This window comes from Oscarella lobularis, chromosome 2 (genome assembly GCF_947507565.1).
Source record: "Oscarella lobularis chromosome 2, ooOscLobu1.1, whole genome shotgun sequence".
In the NCBI taxonomy this organism is placed as follows: Eukaryota; Metazoa; Porifera; class Homoscleromorpha; order Homosclerophorida; family Oscarellidae; genus Oscarella; species Oscarella lobularis.
In genome coordinates this window covers 1,929,869-1,953,620 of record NC_089176.1, presented here as the reverse complement: position 1 = coordinate 1,953,620, position 23,752 = coordinate 1,929,869, and the positions used below count along the sequence as shown (strand labels likewise).

Below are 23,752 nucleotides of genomic sequence, written 5' to 3'. Positions count from 1 at the left end.
TGAGTACACCAATACTCACATTCCACCACGTAGCATGAGAGTGGCTAAAGCCCTGTGTACAGGAATCGAGCGCTCTAATTGAATTGAGTGGGAGTGGTGCAAACCTTCTTGCTACCTCAAAAATTTGAGGTAGCAAGAAGGTTCGCACCACTGAAATGTTGGCATGTATACTGTACATTCCATCATAGTGCTAAGTATTGGTAGAAGAACGGATAATAAAATATTTTATTATCCGTACGTGGTAGAAGAAGCCTGTTTTTCTAATCCTGTAGTACAAGAAGAACGATGTCAAACGATAGGTACCTGCATGCACAAACAAAAAGAAAGCAAACAAAGATTAGTCAAGCGGTCACAGTGAGTACCGCAGAGTGTGTCTGATCACGAGTCCCGAGTCAGTACTGAGACTTCGTATACCCATCCGATTCCATCCTAACGGTGTCGCGTATCATCTCTTCGTACTTCCTCATGTTAGTATACACGGCATATCCGTCCTTGCAGTCCTCAAAGCCAAAACTGCCCACACCGCACAGAACGTATCTGTTCGTCTTAGGATCCTGACACATAAGAGGAGTGCCAGTCGCTCCATAGCAAATATTGCCAGGAATGCCTCGAACGCACAGATTCGAATCTATGATGGTTTTCCCAGGCCACCTCTGCCTGCACTCAGACAAATTAGCTATAACAGCACTCGACTCAATAGGAACATTCGAGACGACTCTTTCGCCATTTTTCACGTATTGATACCCAGCAAGGAACGCCGTTTGTCCGATAGCAATCATTTCATCACTCATCATCGCGTTGTACTCAGAATGCCTTGGCGAACAGATAGGCTTTCGAAAGCGACTCACCTCTATAGGCTTGTCTAGTCTTATAACAGCCATGTTATTCTCGAGTATATCCGGTTTGAATCTTCTTGTTGAGCGCCACACTTTCAGTCCAGGCGGCGGATGATCACCTCGAGTCAAAACGTCGATTCCGTCGTACTTGCTTATCGTCAGTCCATCGTCATCATCGTTCAGTTCATATTGTCCAACTTCGACTCCTATTTTATAATTGTTGATTTTGCCTTTCAACCATCCGCTGGTGCGAGTCGCCTTTTTGAAACAATCCGCACCCGTGACTACCCATCGGCGGTGAACGAGAACGCCGTCGCATTCGTATTCTCCGTCACCAAGGACGGTGACGAGCCAGGGCCAGGCGCCACGTGCCGCAACGGAGAAGTTGGAGAAGGGATAGTGCTGACCCGAGGCTCCAGCTACACCGCAAAGATCGTCGACCGTGGCTGGGCAGAAAAGCGCAATTTGAGGCCAGTCATAAAACTACACCCTACTTCCTTACTTGGGTTTGAATAGTTCAAAAACGCGTAGAAGTCGTTAGTGGTATTAAATTCGATGAAGTCCGCCGTAGGGTCCACAAAGTGCGGCAAGTCACGCATCGAAATATGAAGTGATTTGACGTTTAATAGCTTGTAACGCTGTTGTGCAGCCAAAGCGCGTTGTTGATTAGCGACTTCAAGAAATTTCTCGCTGACAATTATAGCCACTCTCTTCGTATCTCTCGGTTTTTCCCCTAATCCCGTCTCAAACATCAGGTTAATGTTTTCCATGAACTCTTCAAAACTTTCTGAGATGTTATGGGGATTTTCTTCAATAAAGTCAGCGTGATGGCTCACGAATTTCCGAATCGTTCCGTTCATGAGAACGAAGCCAGCTACGCGGGTCTTTTCTGCGTCAATGGGGAAGTTCATAATCATGTTATGGACAAATATTTTATAGACTCCCTCTAGAAGACTTTCTTCGCGGATACTGAAAGCCAAGACGAGATCCAGTTTGACGTCGGACTGCGCGTCGAGCACATCGGAGCGATCGTGTCTTCCGAGAAGATTCTCGTCGGGTTGAGCATTGCGAGAATACGTTGCTAAGGGAAGCAAGAATTTGTTATCGAACGTTGCGATTTGGTCTTTGACCACATCATCAGTCTCGGGTAAACCTACATTTCAATAAATTAATTATATCTAACCAATCCTGTATGCAATGACTCTGCTGTACATTTGGGAAGAGGGACGTTCCATTTTGAATTAGCCATACAGGTGGCGACACTGTGGCCAACAAGGGTAAATCCGCTGCTGCAAGAAAAGCTAGCAGTCGACAGATATTGTGGTCTCCTGTCTATATATAAATATGCCCTATCCTTGTACGCCAATTTGATTTGTTCTCTGGTCGAAACAGTTCCGTTTCTCAGAATGATTTTGGGACATTCAATAGCTGTCAAGGGAACTCTTATTCAAAGCGTTTTCCTTAGAAGTATTTAAAGACTTAGCCTACGTAGGCATTTCGGAACTCTTCTCCATCCATTTGCCCCGCAAGTTATATTTCCTGCTACGGATGCTATAAGCTTGAGAAACTTGTCCATGCCTAGTTCTTCAAGCCTCCACAGCAAAGGGGAAGGCTCGACGCCGCTAACAAAACTTTCGTAATAAATGTAGCGAAAGGGAAAGCGATGATCAGCTGCTCTCCGATACAAGTCGTCTAAGTGAGAAAAGCCCTCATCGCATATCCACTCGATCTTTTCTCCTTCGTAATATTCGGATTTGGGTTCTTCAGAAAAAATGAGATGCCCGTTGTCGATGGAAGGAAAATTAGAACATCTGATTTCTACCAAAAACAAAGTCAAAAACGAGTGTCGTAATTAGAATTTCTCACTTTCGCAATGAGGTGGATTTGAATGATCCCATTTTCCGTCTTGCTTACATACTCGTTTAGTAAAATTACCGTAATTTTGGTACCCTTCGAAGCAATGGGTCGTTGCCTCTTTGGAGCAGAACATCGTAGATTGGTATTCGTATCCATTTAGCACGGGCGAAATTTTACACGTAGTGGAACCTAACACAAAGTTGTTACTACGCATGAATATTGTTCTGTTACCACAGAGTTCCGCTTCGAAGCCGTGATAGGTCTCCGACAATTGAAACGTGATCAGTCTGTCAGCAGTGAGGGTCTTGCTTGGCCCTTCTTCGTAAGAAATTCTGACGCTTTTTGAGTCGCCGTCTGTGTTCGAAACCTCGGCAGAAAACGAACTGTAGCCGAGAGTGACGAAATCCAAGCAGGCCGGATGACTCTCAGATCCGCAAATTGTCCAGTCTGCCGTAACATACTGAGACGAAAGACTTTTCAGATTGAGCATGTTTCCTGCGGCAGAGATAGAATTATTTTTCATAGAGCAGTACCATTTGGGGAGAGTCACTAACTATCTGTTGTGTAGGAAATTTTAAATCCGCCTCCTCTTTCCCCATTATCGTTTGATCTGAAACGAATTGTCAATTCGGAAGAACAAGCGACGTATTGTTTAGGAAAATATATGAAATTCCTGGATTGTCCTGAAAGACTGGCCAAGACTCTGTTCGTCGATGAATCTATGATCTCGAGGATGTCTCCATCCTTCTCAGTGTCAAGAAATTCCACGGTTGCAACCATCCGATTGCACGTGAGAGGACCAAACAGCGACGTAGAAGGCTGAAACTTCCACGTGCAGTCAACATTTCTGTCATAGAGAGAAATTTGGCTTTCTGGAGGAGGAAACTCCAAGGTTCCTCGATCTTTAGGAAGGACTTTAGGCTTGCAGGAACTGACGTCTCCCCCTTATTAAATAACAGTTGATTAGAACGAAACTGAAGTTTTCAGAATTTTCACCTGCAACAATGGCAGCCAAGAGAAGCACGTGCACGAGCCTCAAGACCCCCGTTCTCATCGTTTCGTCGTCTTCTGCAACTGGAAAAGACTGAAAAATCTTCCAAACTCGTCGTCCTTTTATATTCCACTTTGGAGGCCTAAAATAGCAAGGGGTCAGAGGTCAGTTGACGTTGCGGCTTGCAGATCAACGTCAAGTTTCCTCCCCTTGGCTTCCCCTAACTTATTTACTATACGTCGCTTCCATCTAAATAAGATGTACCAACGCTGAAAAATGAATTAAAGCAACATGCATGCACAAAGGCGCAGTCTTGGCTTGCTTCAACAGGTACGCGCGTGGATCGAGTGAAGACATTATCACGGGCGCTTAATCTCCCCGCGCGACTTGCGTCATCTGCGCTTACACCCGCAGCGTGTGTCATTACAAAATATTTTCGTGTGCCTCAAGAGCGGAAGCTAATCGCTTCCATGGAAGTCTTAGATGAGCCGCAGATCCGCCCGCTTCTGCCTAAAACTGTCACTTTCGATCCGACATGCTCGTTATGCTAAATGAAATTCATAGGGCCAGGGCCAGGGCCAGCGTGCTGCAACCGAGAAGGAGAAGGTCGCGTTTGCGGTTTGGGGAAAGACGCACTTTCACTGATTGAATTTTCTCTCCTTCGCTTATTAATTCACCCAATTATACGTTGCTTCCATTCTAAGACACCAACGCCAAAATTCATGTCTGCATCTGCGTCCACTCCTGCAAATACATGTCGTGCGAATTCGAAGACGTTTTTTGGGGGCTTCTCCCAGCACCTCCCCCTCCCCTCCCCTCCCCCACTTGCTAGCTTCCTGCTGCGTCATTACAAAGCACTAACTTCGTTTTTACGTGATGGAAGTCTTCAGTTAGATCCGCGGAAGTCATTCAGACCAGTCAAAAAAAACAGGACGCGGTCAGCTGTTCAATAACATTTTTGGATTGTTGCAGAATCAAACTCACGTGCAGACGCGCGACGGAGTCCAGGACAGAGCAGAAAGACAGAAAGACGGAAAGTCCGACAGATCATAGCCTATAGAGGCGGATAGGGTTTAGCACGAGCGTGGGACGCTGAAACAGCTCTCTACAGAGCACCTTCGCATGTTTGATTTCACCTTCTCCTCAACATCCGTCGCGAAAGGAAGCTCGAGTTCGTTCCAAGAACTTTTGATCAAGACTGAACTGGACCAAGTTCGAGCATGCGCTAAGGAGTGGACGCGGTCTGCCCTAATCAATTGATCAAATGTGTCAAAGCCACAAAAAAAAGCTAATCTTTCCTAATCAATAACGCCTGGAGTTTAGTCCAAAATTGAAATCAGTGAAAGGGTGCAAAAAATTTTTGCGTGCACGCTCCCTATCTAAAATTAGACAGGGAGCGTGCACGTAAAAAAATTTAAAATCTAAGTTTACCAATACTCACATTTCATCACGTAGCATCAGAGTAGCTAAAGCCCTGTGTACAGGAATCGAGCGCCAAAATTGAATTGAGTGGGAGAGGTGCAAACCTTCTTGCTACCTCAAATGTTGGCATGTATACTGTAGTATTGGTAGAAGAAGCCTGTTTTTCTAACCAAGTACGGAAGAACGCTAGGTACCGGCTGCATGCACAGACAATAAGAAAGCAGACAAAGATTACTCACGCGGTCACAGTGAGTACGTACCGCAGAGTGTGTCTGATCACGAGTCCCGAGTCAGTACTGAGACTCCCTATACCCATCCGATTCCATCCTAACGGTGTCGCGTATCATCTCATGTTAGTATACACGGCGTATCCGTCCTTGCAGTCCTCAAAGCCAAAACTGCCCACACCGCACAGAACGTATCTGTTCGTTAGGATCCTGACACATAAGGGGAGTGCCAGTCGCTCCATAGCAAATATTGCCAGGAATGCCTCGAACGCACAGATTTGAATCTATGATAGTTTTCCCAGGCCACCTCTGCCTGCACTCAGACAAATTAGCTATAACAGCACTCGACTCCATAGGAACATTCGAGACGACTCTTTCGCCATTTTTCACGTATTGATACCCAGCAAGGAACGCCGTTTGTCCCCGATAGCAATCATTCATCACTCATCATCGCGTTGCACTCAGAATGCCTCGGCGAACAGATAGGCTTTCGAAAGCGACTCACCTGTATTGGTTGGTCAAGCCTTATTACAGCCATGTCATTCTTGAGTACATCCGGTTTGAATCTTCTTGTTGAGCGCCACACTTTCAGTCCAGGCGGCGGATGATCACCTCGAGTCAAAACGTTGATTCCGTCGTACTTGCTTATCGTCAGTCCATCGTCATCATCGTTCAGTTCATATTGTCCAAATCTGACTCCTATTTTACAATTGTTGATTTTGCCTTTCAACCTTCCGCTAGTGCAAGTCGCCTTTTTGAAACAATCCGCACCCGTGACTACCCATCGGCGGTGAACGTTCGAGAACGCCGTCGCATTCGTACTCTCCGTCACCAAGGACGGTGACGAGCCAGGGCCAGGCGCCACGTGCCGCAACGGAGAAGTTGGAAAAGGAATAGTGCTGACCCGAGGCTCCAGCTACACCGCAAAGATTGTCGACCGTGGCTTGGCAGAAAAACGCAATTTGAGGCCAGTCATAAAGCTACACCCTACTTCCTTACTTGGGTTTGAATAGTTCAAAAACTCGTTAGTGGTACTGTATTAGGATAACGCGCTGTTATACTTGCCCCGCCACTTGCGTCATCTACGCTTCCTGCTGCGTCATTACGAATACCCATGTTGTGTTTACGTGGCAGGAGACCGGAACCACATCGCTTCCTTCGAAGTTGAGCCGCTTCCGCGAAAACAGGACGCGGTCAGCAAGCCGCTAATCGCCTTGAATCTGTCACATCCATTGGCAGAATCAAATTCTCACAGCCGAGCCAGACAGAGCAAGAAAGAGAGCAACAAAGAGAAGGAGATAGCTAGCAGAGATAAATATCAGACAGAACACGCGCTGAGGCTGACAAGCTAAGACTCGTTGCGAGTTTCGTCTCATTCCGCTGGTGCGATCGAGTCGCCTCTTTGGCACCGGTTACCAACCATCGACGGATGAACGAAAACGCCGTTTCGTGCTCACCGTTTAGTTAATTCGTCGCTGAGTGGGCGCTATAGGCGGATATGGTTAAGCAGGAGCTCGGAACGCTGAAACAGCTCTACAGCGCACCTTCGCATGCTTCGACTTCAACTTTTCCTCGATATCCGTCGCGATAGGAAGCATCTGAGTTCATCTTTTCATGAAGGACGCGCGCGCTACAGATGACGTGTGGAGACCCCTCCACAAGCGGGAAGATCGCCACAGTGTTGGGTCGGTTATCAGCTCTTCGACTTGCACCGCTATAACTAAATCACGTCAAACAAATAATCCAGCAATCTTTAGTCTCATCTTACGTTCAGCCGTACGCGCCAGTTGAAGTCTGCTATGTACAATGCTGCGTGGTATTTAAGAATGTATTCCTTAAAAAAATTCGCACAGAAAGCCTAATAATGCAAAACTCTACTACAGACAAAAATTAACAAACCAAACAAACTGTACTCACTCGGTCACTTCAGCAAATTGTCTCATTAGTTAATAATCTTGTTATACAAATACGATTCCATCCTAACGGTGTCGCGTATCATATCTTCGTACTTCCTCATGTTAGTATACACGGCATATCCGTCCTTGCACTCCTCAAAGCCAAAACTGCCCACACCGCACAGAATGTATCGGTTCGTCTTAGGATCCTGACACATAAGAGGAGTGCCAGTCCCTCCATAGCAAATATCTCCAGGAATGCCTCGAACACACAGATTCGAATCTATAATCGTCTTCTCAGGCCATCTCTGCTTGCATTCGGACAAATTAGCTATAACAACATTCGACTCAATAGGAACATTCGAGACGACCCTTTCGCCATTTTTCACGTATTGATACCCGACAAGGAACGCCGTCTGTCCGACTGCAATCTTTTCATCGCTCATCATCGTGTCGTACTCCGAATGCCTTGGTGAACAGATAGGCTTTCGAAAACGGCTCACCTCTATAGGCATGTCTAGCCTTATAACAGCAATGTTGTTCTTGAGTATATCAGGTTTGAATCTCCTTGTCGAGCGCCACCCTTTCAGTCCAGGCGGCGGATGATCTCCTCGAGTGAGAACTTGGATTCCGTCGTACGTGCTTACCGTCAGTAGGTCGTCATTGTCGTTAAGTTCGTATTGTCCAACTTGGACTTCTATTCTATAACCTTTGATTTTGCCGTTATAAGTCGCTTTTTTGAAACAGTCGGCACCGGTGACTACCCATCGGCGGTGAACGAGTACGCCGTCGCATTCGTACTCTCCCTTGCCTAGAACGGTGACGAGCCAGGGCCAGGCCCCACGTGCTGCGACCGAGAAGTTGGAAAAGGGATAGTGCTGGCCCGGAGCTCCAGCTACACCGCAAAGATCGTCGACCGTAGCTGCACAGAAAAACGACATTTGACGCTAGACCAAACAATCTACCCTGTTATTTTACTTGGGCTCGAGTAGTTCACAAAGGTATGGAAGTCGTCGGATGTGTTGAATTCGATGAAGTCCGCTGTGGGTTCCGCTGTGGGTTCCGCTGTGGGTTCCGCTGTGGGTTCCATAAGGTGCGGGGAGTCACGCGTCGAAATATAGAGTGATTTGACGTTCAATTGCCCGTAACGCAGCAGTGCAGCCAAAAGGCGTTGTAGATTAGCGACCCTCGGAAGTTGCTCGCTGACAATTATAGCCACTCTCTTCGCATCTCTCGGTTCACTGCCTAATCCTGTCTCAAACATCAAGTTAATATTTTCCATGAACACTTCAAGATTTTCTGAGATGTTATGAGGATTTCCTTCGAGAATGTCAGTTTGATTGGGTGTACCGACGAATTTCCAAATTGTTCCGTTCATTAGAACCAAGACAGCTACGCGGGTCTTTTCTGAGTCGATGGGGAAGTTCATAATAGTGTTATTCACAAATTTTTTATACACTTCTTCCAGAGGACTTCTCTCGCCAATATTGAAAGCGAAGAGGAGATCCAGTTTGACGTCGGATTGCGCGTCGAGCACATCAGAGCGATCGTGTCTTCCGAGAAGATTCTCGTCGGGTTGGGCATTGCGAGAATACGTTGCTAAGGGAAGCAAGAAATTGTTTTCGAACGTTGCGATTTGCTCTTTGACCGCATCAGTCACGGGCAAACCTACATTTTAATAAATTAAATAATTAACAAATACTGTATGCAATAACTCCACTGTACATTTGGGAAGAGGAACGTTCCAATTCGAATTAGCCATACAGGTGGCGACACTGTGGCCAACAAGGGTAAATCCGATGTTGCAAGAAAAGCTAGCAGTCGACAGATAATGAGGTCTCCTGTCTATTTCACCAAGTCGAACAATCCCGTTGTGGTGGTACCCACAATAGGCTTGTTTTCTAGTCGAAACATTGCCGTTTTTCAGACTGATTTGTGGACATCGAACGGCTGCAATAGAATTCATATTCAAAATTTTCTTTAGAAGTATAGAGGCCCGGCCTACGTTGGCATCTTGGAACTCCTGTCCATCCATGATCCTCGCAAGTCACATTTCCTACTCGCGATGCCATACGCCTGAGGAAGTCGTTAAGGCTCGGTCCTGAAAGACCCCAGTGTAATGCAGGAGGAATATTGTAGTAATGTGACATTCGTTCCATCTCGTACCAGATCGAATCAAAGGGAAAAGGAGAAAAGGGATATGGACGTCTCCCAAAAGAGTAGTCTACGTGGGAGAAGCCCTTTTCACATTTCCACTCGATCTTTTCTTCATCGTAATATTCGTTTTTGCTTTCGTTGGAAAAGATGAAATGTCCGTTTTCGATGGTAGGTAAAATGGAACACTTGATTTCTACCACATAAAACGCCATTTTATAAAACAAAGTGCATTGAAAATTCCTTACTTTTGCACTGAGGTGGACTTGAGTGATCCCATTTTCCGTCATGCTTACACACTCGTGTTGTAAAATTATCGTAATTGTGGTACCCTTGCTTGCAGTAGGTAGTTGCCTCGCTAGAGCATCCCCCCGAATATTGATGCGTAGATTGAACTTCGTGTCCATTTAGCACTGACGAAGTTTTACACGTATTGGTACCTAGCATAAATCGTGTTTGGTCGTTGCTACTGTAGCCCAATATTTACTGTTACCACAGAGATGCGCTTTGATGCCTCGATAGAAGGTGGTCCGTGACAGTTTAAAAGTGACCAGTCTCTTAGCAGTGAGAGTCTTGCTTGAACCTTCTTTGTAAGTAATTTCGACGTGTTCCAAGTCGCCCTCTCCGTTCGAAACTTCGGCAAAAAAGGAATCGGTGTTGTTAGGGATATTGAAGAAATTCAAGCAGGCCGGACGACTCTCGGATCCGCAAATTGTCCAGTCTGCACGAAAAGTCTCATCATCCGAAATAATTTTTGGACTCATCATGTTTCCTAAGGTAAGGTTTGAAATAATTATCTATACAGCAAAACCATTCGACACGTACTGTCTAGTGCATAGGAAATTTTAAACCCGTTTCCTCTTTCCCAGTTACTGTTCGATTTGAAACGAATTGTTAAATCGAAAGAACAAGCGACGTACTGCTTAGGATAATCAAGAGAATTCCCTGAAAGTCTGGCCAAGACTCTGTTCGTTGATGAATCTATGATCTCGAGAATGTCTCCGTCTTTCTCAGTGTCAAGAAACTCCACTGTTGCAACCATTCGATCGCACTTGTTGCTATTGGCAAAAAGCGGCATCTCACGTTGAAGTTTCCACGTGCAGTCAACATTTGCGCGATAGAAGGATAATCGGCTGTCTGGAGGAGGATACTCCAAGGTCCCTCGATCTTTAGGAAGGACTTTAGGCTCGCAGGAACTGACGTCTCTGCCTTCTGAAAATAATACTTTATAGTAGCAACTACAACGGAATCAAATCCCTTTGAATTCTTTACCTGCAACGACTGCAGCTAGGAGGAGGACGTGCATAATACACGTACCCAAGACAGCCGTTTTCATCGTATCGCTGTCTTCTGCAACTAGACGAGACTGCCAAATCTCCCAAACTCGTCGTCCTTTTATACCGCACGTTGGAAGCCCTAATAAAATTAAAGTACAAGGTGACGTTGCGGTTTGGAGAGAGACGCACATCCACTGATTGAATTTCCTCCTTTTCGCTTATTAAATTATGACGTCGCTTCAATGGCAAACAATTAGACCCACGTATTCACGCAGGTACGGTCTTTGCTTGCTGATTCTTGTCTGCATCTGTGGCCACTCATGCATACATGTAGTGCGAATTTGAAGACGTTTTCTGCTGGTTTCTACCAGCAGCAGTGCCCCGCCACTTGCGCTTCCTCCTGCGTCATTACATAACACCCACTTGCTTTTACGTGCTTGGAGCGGAAGCCCATCGCTTCCGTGGAAGTCTTCAATTAGACGTTAGATCCGCGGAAGTCAGACCCGTCAAAAAACAGGACGATGCTGCGTCTTTTTGAAACAGATACCACCCATCAGTGCAGGGCCCCTGCATCAGTGAGTGATCGAATTAGCGCGAGCTACGAGCGAGAAGTTAATTGCATGGATACGGATCCTAGAGAGAGACATTGAGTCCACACCGTAGTACACCTTCGCTGTTTTTCTGTTATTGTTGCCCCTTAGCAGTCGCTCGCCTCGCGTCATCTGCGCTTCCTTCCGCGGACGTCAGACGACTTTTCGTCAAACGTCACAGCGCGGAACGCGGTCAGCAAACCGTTCGCCGTCGAGCCGATACTTCAGTGGCTACCAGCTCGTAGCTCATATCATAGATATCAAGTTCGTAGCTCATATCATAGATATCAAGCGTTATTTAGCATGGTTCGCAATAAATCCTGAGAAGGAGGCGTCAGAGAAAATAAATCGATTTCATCTACGCACTTTCTCTATTTGCTTCACGGCTGTGCTGTCAGAAGCGTCCGCTAAAGCTCGTCTCACTATTTGCTACAAAATTATTTTTATTAAGATTTCTCAGCAACAGTTTGAACACTGTCACATATTCTAGTTCTTGCCTTGTACACAATTGAACTTTCATCGCGTTTCTTTCGACTTTGAGTCAGTCGCTGCCGAATCTAGATTCAACCACAAAGTGCCGCGTCTCGGTAGTCGGTAAAATTTCTCTTCATCTCACCTCAGGTCGCATGGAGTGAGGAATTCCGGCCTTGACAAGACCGTGAAGACGACTGGAGCGGGAAAGAGTATGACCGATCTGCAAATAAAACCACGAAAAAATTGATAATGTAAACGAAATTTTACGGGTAAGGAAGGCGGATGTTAAACTACAGATACAGAGATATCCTAAACAGTACAAGACTCTGCAACTGCTTTGGGACTGCACCGATATTTAGTAAAAAATCAACGTCAATAAACTAAGCTTTTTGAGCCATAGCAATAAAAGCTGATACATTCACTACATTATTTGTAAGACATCTCTACCAATAAAAATTGAGGTATTTGCAATAAAGGTATGACGCAATCTAAGTGAGGAGAGAGCGCTAGATGAAAGTAAAGCCATCTCAATGCGGTAAAATCCGTTTTTCCGCCGCAACCAGCGAAGAAAAAACCAGAGTACAGAGTATCAAATTACCTTTTCCCAGGTCATGTCGCCAACGTCTTGATTTTCTGTAAACTCAAAATGAGCCAACCAGCGAAGCTTCTGATCATCGCTTGACTTGATCACGCCACTTGGCACCACAGTGACCGCCTCTACCGGCACTGAATTAATCAATTACGTCATTTCCATCGCTTTCCCATTATTACCGTCTTCCTCCTTAGCAAATCCGAAATCATCAAAAGCGTGATAGACGCTTAGAGACGATGACGAAGACACCGTTGTTGGCGACGCAGAAAATGCAGTAGGCGCAGACAAAGGCCTATTTGGACCAGCCTACATAAAGAAGATGTAAACCTTAGAGAGCTCCTGGCTATTTAGCGATAAGGACAAAATCTCAGTACACTAATTATTTAATCAATGAATCGATGAATCAATGAATCAATCAAACACTGAATTTTCATCTCTCGCCTGTTGAAGTCAACAGGTATACATATATGTACCAGATCACGAATTAATATTACGCGACAACTCTGCGTCAATTGGTTTTCGGTTTTAGAGCAAAAGTGCGAACCACAAATAAATAAATATTTATTTATTTATTTATTTATTGATAGCTTTGGATCGGATGACATAGGGAGTAAATCCTATAAAAGCGTTTTCGTTTCCGTTACCTTCGACTTCATCTCCGTCGGAATCATGTCCGGTAGAATAGAAGAAAATGAACGCGATCCTCCCGCTCCACCTGTAACAACCAAAATGGCGGGCGGATCGTCGCCATTTGTCGTCATTTCGCTCGTTTCCGAGGCGAGCGCGTCCCGACGAGGCGACGAAGGCGTGGAAGAGCTCGCAGCCACGACTGAGACGTCTTTCGGGTCCCACGAGAGCGCTGGGGAGCCATCGGACGACTCGTCTTCGCTTAGAGTGGGCGCTAGAGACGCGGATATGGTTTAGCCGGAGCTCGGAACAACGAGAATTCCCCACGGCGTACCTTCGTATGTTTCGAGCTCACCTTTTCCTCGATATCCCTCGCGATACGAACCTCCTTTGAGTCAATCCATCGCAGTTCACACCTTGAACGTCAAAAAACGCGCGCTAGGAAAGCACGTCTCGTCCCGTCCAGTCTGTCCCGTCCAGGGTCTCCCCTCGGTCTGTTACGATCCGAGTTCGTTACAAGAACTTTTGATCAAGACTGAACTGGAAACCAAGTTCGAGCATGCGCTAAGCTTAGAGTAGACGCGGTCTGCCCTAATCAATTGATCAAATGTGTCAAAGCCACAAAAAATCTAATCTTTCCTAATCAATAACGCCTGGCCAAAATTGGGTGCAAAAATTTTTTACGTGCACGCTCCCTATCTAAAATTAGACAGGGAGCGTGCACGTAAAAAAATTTAAAATCTAAGTACACCAATACTCACATTCCATCACGTAGCATCAGAGTGGCTAAAGCCCTGTGTACAGGAATCGAGCGCCAAAATTGAATTGAGTGGGAGTGGTGCAAACCTTCTTGCTACCTCAAATGTTGGCATGTATACTGTACATTCCATCATAGTGCTAAGTATTGGTAGAAGAAGCCTGTTTTTCTAACCAAGTACAGTAGTACAAGAAGAACGATGACAAACGCTAGGTACCTGCATGCACAGACAAAAAGAAAGCAAACAAAGATTAGTCACGCGGCCACAGTGAGTACCGCAGAGTGTGTCTGATCACGAGTCCCGAGTCAGTACTGAGACTCCCTATACCCACCCGATTCCATCCTAACGGTGTCGCGTATCATCTCTTCGTACTTCCTCATGTTAGTATACACGGCGTATCCGTCCTTGCAGTCCTCAAAGCCAAAACTGCCCACACCGCATAGAACGTATCTGTTCGTCTTACGATCCTGACACATAAGGGGAGTGCCAGTCGCTCCATAGCAAATATTGCCAGGAATGCCTCGAACGCACAGATTCGAATCTATGATAGTTTTCCCAGGCCACCTCTGCCTGCACTCAGACAAATTAGCTATAACAGCACTCGACTCAATAGGAACATTCGAGACGACTCTTTCGCCATTTTTCACGTATTGATACCCAGCAAGGAACGCCGTTTGTCCGATAGCAATCATTTCATCACTCATCATCGCGTTGTACTCAGAATGCCTTGGCGAACAGATAGGCTTTCGAAAGCGACTCACCTCTATAGGCTTGTCTAGTCTTATAACAGCCATGTTATTCTCGAGTATATCCGGTTTGAATCTTCTTGTTGAGCGCCACACTTTCAGTCCAGGCGGCGGATGATCACCTCGAGTCAAAACGTCGATTCCGTCGTACTTGCTTATCGTCAGTCCATCGTCATCATCGTTCAGTTCATATTGTCCAACTCGGACTCCTATTTTATAATTGTTGATTCTGCCTTTCAACCATCCGCTAGTGCGAGTCGCCTTTTTGAAACAATCCGCACCCGTGACTACCCATCGGCGGTGAACGAGAACGCCGTCGCATTCGTACTCTCCGTCACCAAGGACGGTGACGAGCCAGGGCCAGGCGCCACGTGCCGCAACGGAGAAGTTGGAAAAGGGATAGTGCTGACCCGAGGCTCCAGCTACACCGCAAAGATCGTCGACCGTGGCTGGGCAGAAAAGCGCAATTTGAGGCCAGTCATAAAACTACACCCTACTTCCTTACTTGGGTTTGAGTAGTTCAAAAACTTGTAGAAGTTGTTAGTGGTATTGAATTCGATGAATTCCGCCGTAGGTTCCACAAAATGCGGCAAGTCACGCATCGAAATATGGAGTGATTTGACGTTCAATAGCTTGTAACGCTGCTGTGCAGCCAAAGCGCGTTGTTGATTAGCGACCTCCAGAAATTTCTCGCTGACAATTATAGCCACTCTCTTCGTATCTCTCGGTTTTTCCCCTAATCCCGTCTCAAACATCAGGTTAATGTTTTCCATGAACTCTTCAAAATTTTCTGAGATGTTATGGGGATTTTCTTCAATAAAGTCAACGTGATGGCTCACGAATTTCCGAATCGTTCCGTTCATGAGAACGAAGCCAGCTACGCGGGTCTTTTCTGCGTCAATGGGGAAGTTCATAATCATTTTATGGACAAATATTTTATAGACTTCCTCCAGAAGACTTCCCTCGCGGATACTGAAAGCCAAGACGAGATCCAGTTTGACGTCGGACTGCGCGTCGAGCACATCGGAGCGATCGAGAAGATTCTCGTCGGGTTGAGCATTGCGAGAATACGTTGCTAAGGGAAGCAAGAATTTGTTATCGAACGTTGCGATTTGGTCTTTGATAGCATCATCAGTCTCGGGTAAACCTACATTTCAATAAATTAATTATTTAACCAATACTGTATGCAATGACTCCACTGTACATTCGGGAAGAGGGACGTTCCATTTTGAATTAGCCATACAGGTGGCGACACTGTGGCCAACAAGGGTAAATCCGCTGCTGCAAGAAAAGCTAGCAGTCGACAGATATTTTGGTCTCCTGTCTATGTATAAAAATGACCGTTGCTCGTACGCCAATTCGATTTGTTTTCTGGTCGAAACAGTTCCGTTTCTCAGAATGATTTTGGGACATTCAATAGCTGTCAAGGGAACTCTTATTCAAAGCGTTTTCCTTAGAAGTATTTAAAGACTTAGCCTACGTAGGCATTTCGGAACTCTTCTCCATCCATTTGCATCGCAAGTTATATTTCCTGCTGCGGATTCTATAAGCTTGAGAAACTTGTCCAAGCCTAGTTCTTTAAGCCTCCACAGCATAGGAAAAGGCTCGATGTCGTAATTATAAATTTCGTAATAAATGTAGTTAAAGGGAGAAGGATAATCAGCTGCTTTCCGATAGAAGTCGTCTATGTGAGAAAAGCCCTTATCGCATTTCCACTCGATCTTTTCTCCTTCGTAATATTCGGATTTGGGTTCGTCAGAAAAAATGAAATGCCCGTTGTCGATGGAAGGAACATTAGAACATCTGATTTCTACCAAAAACAAAGTCAAAAACGAGTGTCATAATTAGAATTTCTTACTTTCGCACTGAGGTGGATTTGAACGATCCCATTTTCCGTCTTGCTTACATAATCGTCTAGTAAAATTGCCGTAATTTTGGTACCCTTCCAAGCAGCGGGTCGTTGACTCTTTGGAGCACCATCTCGTATTTTCGTATTCGCGTCCATTTAGCACGGGCGAAATTTTACACGTAGTGGAACCTAACACAAAGTGGTTTGGGCTATTGTTACTACACATGAATATTGTTCTGTTACCACAGAGTTCCGCTTCGAAGCCGTAATAGTCCGCTTTGGAGCCGTAATAGGTCTCCGCCAATTGAAATGTGATTAGTCTGTTAGCAGTGAGGGTCTCGCTCGGCCCATCTTCGTGAGAAATTCTGACGCTTTTTGAGTCGCCGTCTGTGTTCGAAACCTCGGCAGAAAACGAACTGTAGCCGAGAGTGACGAAATCCAAGCAGGCCGGATGACTCTCAGATCCGCAAATTGTCCAGTCTGCCTTAACATACCGAGACGAAAGACTTTTAAGACTGAGCATGTCTCCTGCGGCAGAGATAGAATTATTTTTCATAGAGCAGTACCAGTTGGGGCGAGTCACTAACTATCTGTTGTGTAGGAAATTTTAAATCCGCCTCCTCTTTCCCCATTATCATTTGATCTGAAACGAATTGTCAATTCGGGAGAACAAGCGACGTACTGTTTAGGAAAAGATATGGAATTCCTAGATTGTCCTGAAAGACTGGCCAAGACTCTGTTCGTCGATGAATCTATGATCTCTAGGATGTCTCCGTCCTTCTCAGTGTCAAGAAACTCCACTGTTGCAACCATCCGATCGCAAGTGACGAGAAAACCGTTATAAAGCTCAGGCTGCAACTTCCATGTGCAGTTAACGTTTCTCTCGTAGCGAGAAAATTGGCCGTCTGGAGGAGGAAACACCAAGGTACCTCGACTTCCAGGAAGACGATTAGGTTCACACGAACTGACGTATCTCTCCGTTTGAATTTCTTGATCAAAAAAACCTGCAACGACTGCAGCCAGGAGAAGAAGGTGAGCGAATCCTACGACTGCTGTTTTCATCGTATACATCGTCTTCTGTTACTATAGAAGAGAACTGCCAAATTTTCCCAAGTCGCCGTCCTTTTATATTCCACTTCGGAAGCGTCCAATTACCAGGGGTCAATTAAGAAGGTAATTGACGTTGCAGCTTGGAGAAAGACGCATCTCCATAAAACTCCTCCCCATTGCTTCCTCCAATAATTGTATACGTACGTCACTTCCATCTGAACGCAGGCACAGTACGTCTTTGCTTTCTGGTTCTACATCAACAGAAAGACGTCTTCAAAGTCACAATGCACACGCATGAGTGGGCGCCCACTGAAGTACTAGGGTCTGCGCGCCACTTGCGTAATCTGCGCTTCCTGCTGCGTCATTACAACAATTACAAAACCCAACGTTGTTTTTATGCGTCTGGAGAGCGGAAGCCAATCGCTTCCGCCGAAGTCATATATGTTAGGCGCCGGTCGAGTCGCTGCTGTCAAAATAGGATGCGGTAAGCCGTTCACTGATTGTGCGGAATCAAATTCACGTGCAGACGGAGCCCAGACACAAAGCAGCGATACAGGGGAGAGAAAACCGTCAGAGAATCTCCGTCAGAGGGACAAGTCAGACAGAACGCACGCTAAAGCCGCCATTCGGTCTAAATTTATGACTTACCGGCAGATCTTACTGCATTACCCGAGCTTCAGCAACGCAGCAAAGATCGCTTTAAATGGTCTCGCTAAAAAAGAAAAAAAGAAAAAAACGAGCACTCTTGGGAATCGAACCGGGGACGCCAAGACTCTGTTTGTTGAGGAATGTACGATGTTGACGAATGCACGATCTCGAGGATGTCTCCGTCTTTCTCAGTGTCAAGAAATTCCACGGTTGCAACCATCCGATTGCACGTGATGGGAGTGCCCGAGAACATCGTCGTAGAAGGCTGAAACTTCACGTGCAGTCAACGTTTCTGGCAAAGTTCGATAATCCGCTGTTTGGAGGAGGATACTCAAAGGTTCCTCGATTTTCAGGAAGGAAGTGAGCGCTGAACTGACGTGTCTCTGTCCTGCAAGAAATAGTTGACTGTAAGAAATACAACGAAGCCGAATCTCTTTGAATTGTTTACCTGCAATGACGGCAGCGAGGAGGATCTAGATAATGATGGCCTTTTGTGAGCCATCATGTGATCCCCGAACACCATCAGCACTGCCTAACCGTTGCATGCATCATTTTTCGCAAAACCCTACAATTAGCTAATTTGATCATGCGACACAGAGCTACTACCCTCCCCAGCCTGCCCCTTCGGGTGATCGTGTCACGAGGCCTATTATCAGCTCGCAGTTGGGGTGTGCGTGTTGCGAGCTTCGCTCGCAGCACGACAAACCCAACGTGCTCCTTAGCTGCGTTCCCTTGATAAATGTGCTCCTTAAATTATGTTTCTATTAGTATTTATCCTTGGTAGATATAACAGGACTGTTATATCTATGCTGCAAACTATTGAACACAATCCGGGGTTACTATCTACTCTGACGTCACCTTTTTGGTACCAGTTGTTCAATATACGGGAGAGTATGACATCACAATGAATGTGATGTCATAAAGGCACCTGTGTGTGTGATTGGTTAATGAGCGATTGTGACGTGAGCGTTACCGACAGATACACACTTTGAGATTTTGCCCGATCACGTTTGAGAGACCCTCCCACCAGGGCGCGCGCGGGCTTCGCTCGCGCGCGCGCCCTGGTGTTTGGCAGGTTAACATTATTGTTAACCGTCGTTGATACGGAGCGTCGGGCGTGGGCGGGCTCATTCGCATCACAGCGGCCGAGGCGAGCACACCTACGCGCGACGCAATCTTTTCTCTTCTTTCTCATCATCATGGATCAAAACCCGCCGGATCAAGCTCTTCAAAACCCGCCGGATCAAGCTCAGCGATTGCAGGATCAGCAACCTGCTATCCAGCAGCAGCGCGACGCGCAAAACCCGGTGGTCGCTGTCACCGGACCGGCGCTTCAGGCGATTATCCAGAATGCCGTGCAAGCGGGCGTGGCCGCGTACGCGCAACACGCGGGCCAGGCGGCTCTACCGGCCGACGGCGCGTCGGATGGAAACGCTTCCCGGGAGCACGGTAAGTACGGTAGCTTTGGCCTTTTCGCCCGGCTGGTTCCCGCGGAGGAGGTTCGGTGGTCCCCGTTTTTTCCTTACGTTTTTCCCTACCCACTCCCTAACCCCCCTTCCCGTCCTCTCCTGTCTTCCTTTCGCGGTGCACCTGTGGCTCGTGGCGGGCGCGGGCTCGGTCTCAGCTGCACGCGTCGTGGTTTCTGCGGCGGCGGCGCAGCGGCGCAGCTGCATTGTTGCTAATTTTGCGCGCGCTTGGCGCCCGCGCGGTCTCGGGCAGCTGAGTACGTGGTTTCGTGGCGCGCGGTTGGCGCCCGCGCGGTTTTGGGCAGCTGAGTACGTGGTTGCACGGCGCGGCGCTCTTCTGGGTGTGTCTGCGTGTCTTTTCGGCCTGCGTGCCTGCGTGCGTGGTGTACGGCGGTGTTCTTTGTGTTCCTAGCGTTGGAGGAGCTACCTCAGATGCCGGCGATCCCCGGTATCGCGGTGCTCGGGGACGGCGAGGCGCCTCCTGGAGTGGTGCCGTCCGCTGCCGCGGTCGACGGCACCTCGTTCGGGGCTCTGGCACGTGCGCTGGCTCAGGCGGTTCCTCCGCCAACGTCGCCGGACTTCGCGTTGGAGGACGGCGTGTCAGTCTCCGGCAAGATGGTGGCGAAGATCCAGGCGGGTCAGTACGTGGAGCTGGCGGAGCTTCTGCCGGACAACCTCGAGCTGTTGAAGCGCGAGGTTGGTCCGTTTTTCGAGTGGATGCCTCAGTCGCGCTCCCAGCTGCGCTCGATTCCGAGCGTCCTTAGCTGGGCGCGCTGTTTTAGTACGTACGCGATCGTACGCTGCGCTGGCGACCCATCACGCGCGGCGTCGCTGTTCTCGTATATGCGCCTCATCCTACAGGAAGCGGCCAAACTCGGGGGCGAGGGTTGGCGTACTTACGACACGCGTTTCCGTAAGCTCGCCGCTGTGCGTCCGGCGTTGGACTGGGCCACACCGCATCAGGGCATTTATGCCCAGACGTTCGTGGCTCTCGGCAACAATGCGCCGCGCTGCCCTCTCTGCCTGGATACCGACCACGTTAAAGCCGTTTGCTCGTTGCGCGATGCCTCGACGGATCGAAATGTGGCTCGCGCCGCGTCGCCGGCGGGTGCTCGCACAAAACCACGGCCGATTTGCCGCGGATACAACGAGGGAGCATGTCAGTTCCCGAATTGCACTTACCGGCACGTGTGCAATGTTTGTTGGGGAGCTCATCGGGCCAAGCACTGCGATTCGCCCCGTCGCGAGCGTAACGACCCGGGAAAAGGCGATCGTGGCCGGGAGTCGCGTGGCGTTCGTCGAGGCAGCGATCGGGAGCGCTCGCCCGTGTCGCGCGGCGGGCGTCCGGAGTAACTGCGTTGGCTGCGTGACGTTTTCGTTTGTGGACTACTGCTAGTGTAGCCACGGCTAGTTGGTTGTTCGTTGGCGTTTTTTGGTTTTCTTTGTCGTTATCGCTTCGGCTGTGCAGTTGCGCGTGGTTAGCGCGCGTGTGCTGGCTTATCGTGATTATTGCGTATTTATTGGCTTTTTCCTTTTTCTCGTTTGCTCTTCGCCTTTGGCTTCTGGCCGTTCTCCATGGCTTTCGCGTATTTTTTCCGTCGTTCCGAGCGTTCTCCCCTCCACGTCGCGCAGGTTTGGGCGCCGTATGGTTGTGTTTTTTCGTGTGTAGAGCTCGAGCGCCTTCGCTCGCTGGCGTGCAACGTTTTGGGGGGTCGCTATCGCTACATGGCGGACCTCTTTGCGCTCCAAGCCTGCGTGCGAAATGGTCACCCGTTGCCGGCGCCCCTGGCGACGGTGACTACGCCCGTAGTGCTCGATCGCTGGGTTTTTTGGCTAGCGCCTCATCCGGATCGTTCGTTCGCCGAATACATCTGCAAGGGTTTTCGAGAGGGCTTTCGCATCGGGTTCGCGTCGGGCAGCCCGTTGCGCGTGTCCGGGCGCAATTTACGCTCGGCGACGGCTCACGCCGAGGTCGTCGACGGCTACCTCTACGACGAAGTCCGCGCTCGACGCATGCTGCCGTTGGATGCCTCGCCGTACGCGTCTCGGGTGCACGTCAGCCCGTTTGGCGTTCTGCCGAAGCCTCACCAACCGGGTCGGTGGCGGCTCATCGTCGATTTGTCAGCTCCAGCGGCAGCCAGCGTTAACGACGGGGTCGATCGTCGTTGGTGCTCGCTTCGCTATGCGAGTATCGACGACGCAGTCGACCTCGTACGCCTGCTTGGTCCGGATTGCCTCCTTGCGAAGCTGGACCTTCGAGCGTCGTACCGCGTGGTTCCGGTGCATCCGGACGACCGTTGTCTTCTCGGCGTTCGCTGGAAAGGTGCAGTGTACCTCGACGCGGCGTTGCCTTTTGGCCTGAGGTCGGCGCCGAAGATCTTCTCCGCCGTCGCGGACGCCCTGCTGTGGATCATGTTCCGCGCTGGCGTCACCGTCGGTCTCCACTACCTCGACGACTTTCTCGTGCTGGGCCGGGCCGGGAAGTCGGAGTGCGCTCGCAATTTGGAGAGGGCGTTGGCGGTGTGCAAGGTGCTCGGCGTCCCGGTCGCGATGCATAAGGTTGAGGGTCCGGCGTCGACGCTCACCTTTCTGGGGATCGAGTTCGACACGGTGGCCGGCGTCTTGCGGCTCCCGGAGGACAAGCTTCACAGATTGAGGTCGCAGCTGACGGCTGTCGCGGGCAAGCGGGCGTGCACTAAGCGGGAGCTCTTGTCTCTCGTCGGCTTGATGCATCACGCGAGTCTGGTCGTGCGTCCGGGCCGGTCGTTCGTGCGTCGACTTCTGGACCTCGCTCACACGGCGCGGCAGCTCGACCGTTTTGTGCGCCTGAATCAGGCCGCGCGGGCGGATATCGCGTGGTGGCTGGCGTTTGCGGCGTCGTGGAACGGCGTCGGGCTGGCGTCGACGGTCGGCTCATGGGCTCCTTCGTTGCGCGTGCAATCGGACGCGTCTGGCTGTTGGGGCTACGGCGCCGTTGCCGTCTCCTCTTCTCCGTGGCGGGGTTTTGCATCGCCTTGGTCGTTGCCATGGCGCGATCAGCCGATCGCGCCCAAGGAGCTCTATCCGGTGCTGGTGGCGGCCGTGGTCTGGGGTCCCACGTAGCGTGGCGAGTCGGTGCTGTTCCAGTGCGACAACACCACGGTCGTGGCGGCGATCAACTCCGGATCTAGTAGGGACGGGCGGCTGCTGCCTCTTCTGCGCGCGTTGCAGTTCGTCGCAGCCCAACTTAATTTTTGCTTTCGGTCGGAACACATAGCGGGGGTAGATAATGTTTTCGCAGACGCGCTGTCGCGAGGGGCCGACCGTACTGGACTGCCGTTTTCGCAGGTGGCGCTGGACATGCGAGTCGTGCCGGACGGGGTGGCCGTCGCGCTCGACGCCCTCCTTGGGGGCGACGAGGCCTGGACCTCCCCGCACTGGAAGCGGCTCGTCGCGTCTACACGCTAAACGGCCTGGCTCCAGCATCACGGAGAGCGTACTCGTCCGGCCAGCGTCGTTTTCTGTCGTTCTGTGAAGCCCTTAATATATGTCCGGTTCCCGCTTCGCTCGACACGTTCTGCCTCTTTGCGTCGGCGCTGGCGGAGGACGGCTGCGCGGCCTCGACCGTGCGCCAGTATCTCTCCGCGGTGCGCAGCCTCCACATCACGGCGGGGGCCGCCGACCCATTCCAACCGCGGCCGCCGCTATTGGACCGCCTGCTGCGGGGTATTCAGCGCGTGCAGGCAAACGAGGGGCGGCGTCAGACGGACTCTCGCTTGCCGCTGACGGTTCCTCTGCTGGCACGATTGCGGGGCGTTTGGAACGGGTTCGCGGACCAGGCACAGGCGCGGCTTCTGTGGGCGGCAGTGTGTGTAGGGTTTTTTGGGTGCCTCCGTGTCGGGGAGTTCACGGTGCCGTCCCTTCGAGAGTTTTCGCCGTTGCGGCATCTAGTGGTGCGGGACTTGGCCGTCGACCGTTTCCCCGACCCGTCGTGGGTGAGGTTACGAATCAAGATGTCTAAAACCGACCAGTTCGGCGAGGGGGCTTTTGTCTTCCTGGGTCGGGCTCCGCCGGGAGGGATGTGCCCAGTGTCCGCGCTTTTAGCTTACGTGGCGGCAAGAGGCTCCCAGGAAGGCCCGCTGTTCCTGTGGCCAAATGGCGCCCCGCTGACGCGAAGGCAGCTCGTCGACGGTTTGCGGGCGGCGCTGGACAAGGCTGGGGTGGAGTCAGAGCGGTTCGGGGGACACAGCCTGCGGATCGGGGCGTTAATGAGCGATTGTGACGTGAGCGTTACCGACAGATACACACTTTGAG

At 49.4% G+C, this 23,752-nt stretch overlaps 6 protein-coding genes across 13 annotated transcripts; 2 read left to right on the top strand and 4 right to left on the bottom strand.

Annotated features, from left to right (window-relative positions):
- Positions 1–237: 237 nt before the first annotated feature.
- On the bottom strand, positions 238–4,464 carry LOC136183849 (uncharacterized). Of its 2 annotated transcripts, XM_065970640.1 has the most exons (8): positions 3,690–4,463; positions 3,248–3,637; positions 2,925–3,188; positions 2,703–2,882; positions 2,325–2,654; positions 2,049–2,264; positions 1,339–1,989; positions 238–1,282 (listed from the first exon to the last, which is right to left on the bottom strand). In XM_065970640.1, the coding sequence occupies exons 1-8, from the start codon at positions 3,745–3,747 to the stop codon at positions 393–395; spliced, it is 2,979 nt and encodes a 992-aa protein (XP_065826712.1). In that variant the 5' UTR covers positions 3,748–4,463; the 3' UTR covers positions 238–392. The 2 variants fall into 2 exon arrangements, with proteins under 2 accessions (XP_065826712.1, XP_065826711.1); XM_065970639.1 differs by having other exon boundaries at positions 2,703–3,188; positions 3,690–4,464.
- Positions 4,465–5,247: 783 nt separating this feature from the next.
- LOC136183848 (uncharacterized) lies at positions 5,248–11,455 on the bottom strand. 4 transcript variants are annotated; one of them, XM_065970634.1, is made up of 12 exons: positions 11,318–11,455; positions 10,655–11,257; positions 10,208–10,594; positions 9,876–10,154; positions 9,631–9,822; positions 9,234–9,578; positions 8,954–9,178; positions 8,207–8,896; positions 7,102–8,150; positions 6,878–7,047; positions 6,333–6,819; positions 5,248–6,276 (listed from the first exon to the last, which is right to left on the bottom strand). In XM_065970634.1, exons 2-9 carry the CDS (start codon positions 10,848–10,850, stop codon positions 7,276–7,278), a joined length of 3,189 nt encoding a protein of 1,062 aa, XP_065826706.1. In that variant the 5' UTR covers positions 10,851–11,257; positions 11,318–11,455; the 3' UTR covers positions 5,248–6,276; positions 6,333–6,819; positions 6,878–7,047; positions 7,102–7,275. The 4 variants fall into 4 exon arrangements, with proteins under 4 accessions (XP_065826706.1, XP_065826707.1, XP_065826710.1 ...); XM_065970635.1 differs by having other exon boundaries at positions 6,333–6,635; positions 6,791–6,819; positions 10,655–11,444; XM_065970638.1 differs by having other exon boundaries at positions 10,655–10,798; positions 10,849–11,444.
- On the bottom strand, positions 11,172–13,475 carry LOC136183851 (small G protein signaling modulator 3-like). 4 transcript variants are annotated; one of them, XM_065970643.1, is made up of 8 exons: positions 13,277–13,475; positions 12,960–13,216; positions 12,495–12,621; positions 12,322–12,449; positions 11,866–11,943; positions 11,747–11,806; positions 11,616–11,678; positions 11,172–11,569 (listed from the first exon to the last, which is right to left on the bottom strand). In XM_065970643.1, the coding sequence occupies exons 2-8, from the start codon at positions 13,074–13,076 to the stop codon at positions 11,537–11,539; spliced, it is 606 nt and encodes a 201-aa protein (XP_065826715.1). In that variant the 5' UTR covers positions 13,077–13,216; positions 13,277–13,475; the 3' UTR covers positions 11,172–11,536. The 4 variants fall into 4 exon arrangements, with proteins under 4 accessions (XP_065826715.1, XP_065826716.1, XP_065826717.1 ...); XM_065970644.1 differs by having other exon boundaries at positions 13,298–13,475; XM_065970645.1 differs by having other exon boundaries at positions 12,960–13,174; positions 13,298–13,475.
- A 369-nt stretch (positions 13,476–13,844) lies between these two features.
- LOC136200359 (uncharacterized) lies at positions 13,845–17,485 on the bottom strand. The gene is made up of 7 exons (XM_065990748.1): positions 16,883–17,485; positions 16,539–16,823; positions 16,305–16,484; positions 15,927–16,256; positions 15,651–15,866; positions 14,952–15,593; positions 13,845–14,895 (listed from the first exon to the last, which is right to left on the bottom strand). The coding sequence occupies exons 1-7, from the start codon at positions 17,364–17,366 to the stop codon at positions 14,006–14,008; spliced, it is 3,027 nt and encodes a 1,008-aa protein (XP_065846820.1). The 5' UTR covers positions 17,367–17,485; the 3' UTR covers positions 13,845–14,005.
- A 1,583-nt stretch (positions 17,486–19,068) lies between these two features.
- Positions 19,069–20,979, top strand: LOC136200198 (uncharacterized). Its single transcript, XM_065990546.1, has 2 exons — positions 19,069–19,442; positions 19,872–20,979. The coding sequence occupies exons 1-2, from the start codon at positions 19,193–19,195 to the stop codon at positions 20,810–20,812; spliced, it is 1,191 nt and encodes a 396-aa protein (XP_065846618.1). The 5' UTR covers positions 19,069–19,192; the 3' UTR covers positions 20,813–20,979.
- Positions 20,980–21,184: 205 nt separating this feature from the next.
- LOC136184178 (uncharacterized) lies at positions 21,185–22,561 on the top strand. The gene has a single exon (XM_065971027.1). The coding sequence runs from the start codon at positions 21,185–21,187 to the stop codon at positions 22,559–22,561; it is 1,377 nt and encodes a 458-aa protein (XP_065827099.1).
- The last annotated feature ends 1,191 nt before the right edge of the window (positions 22,562–23,752 follow it).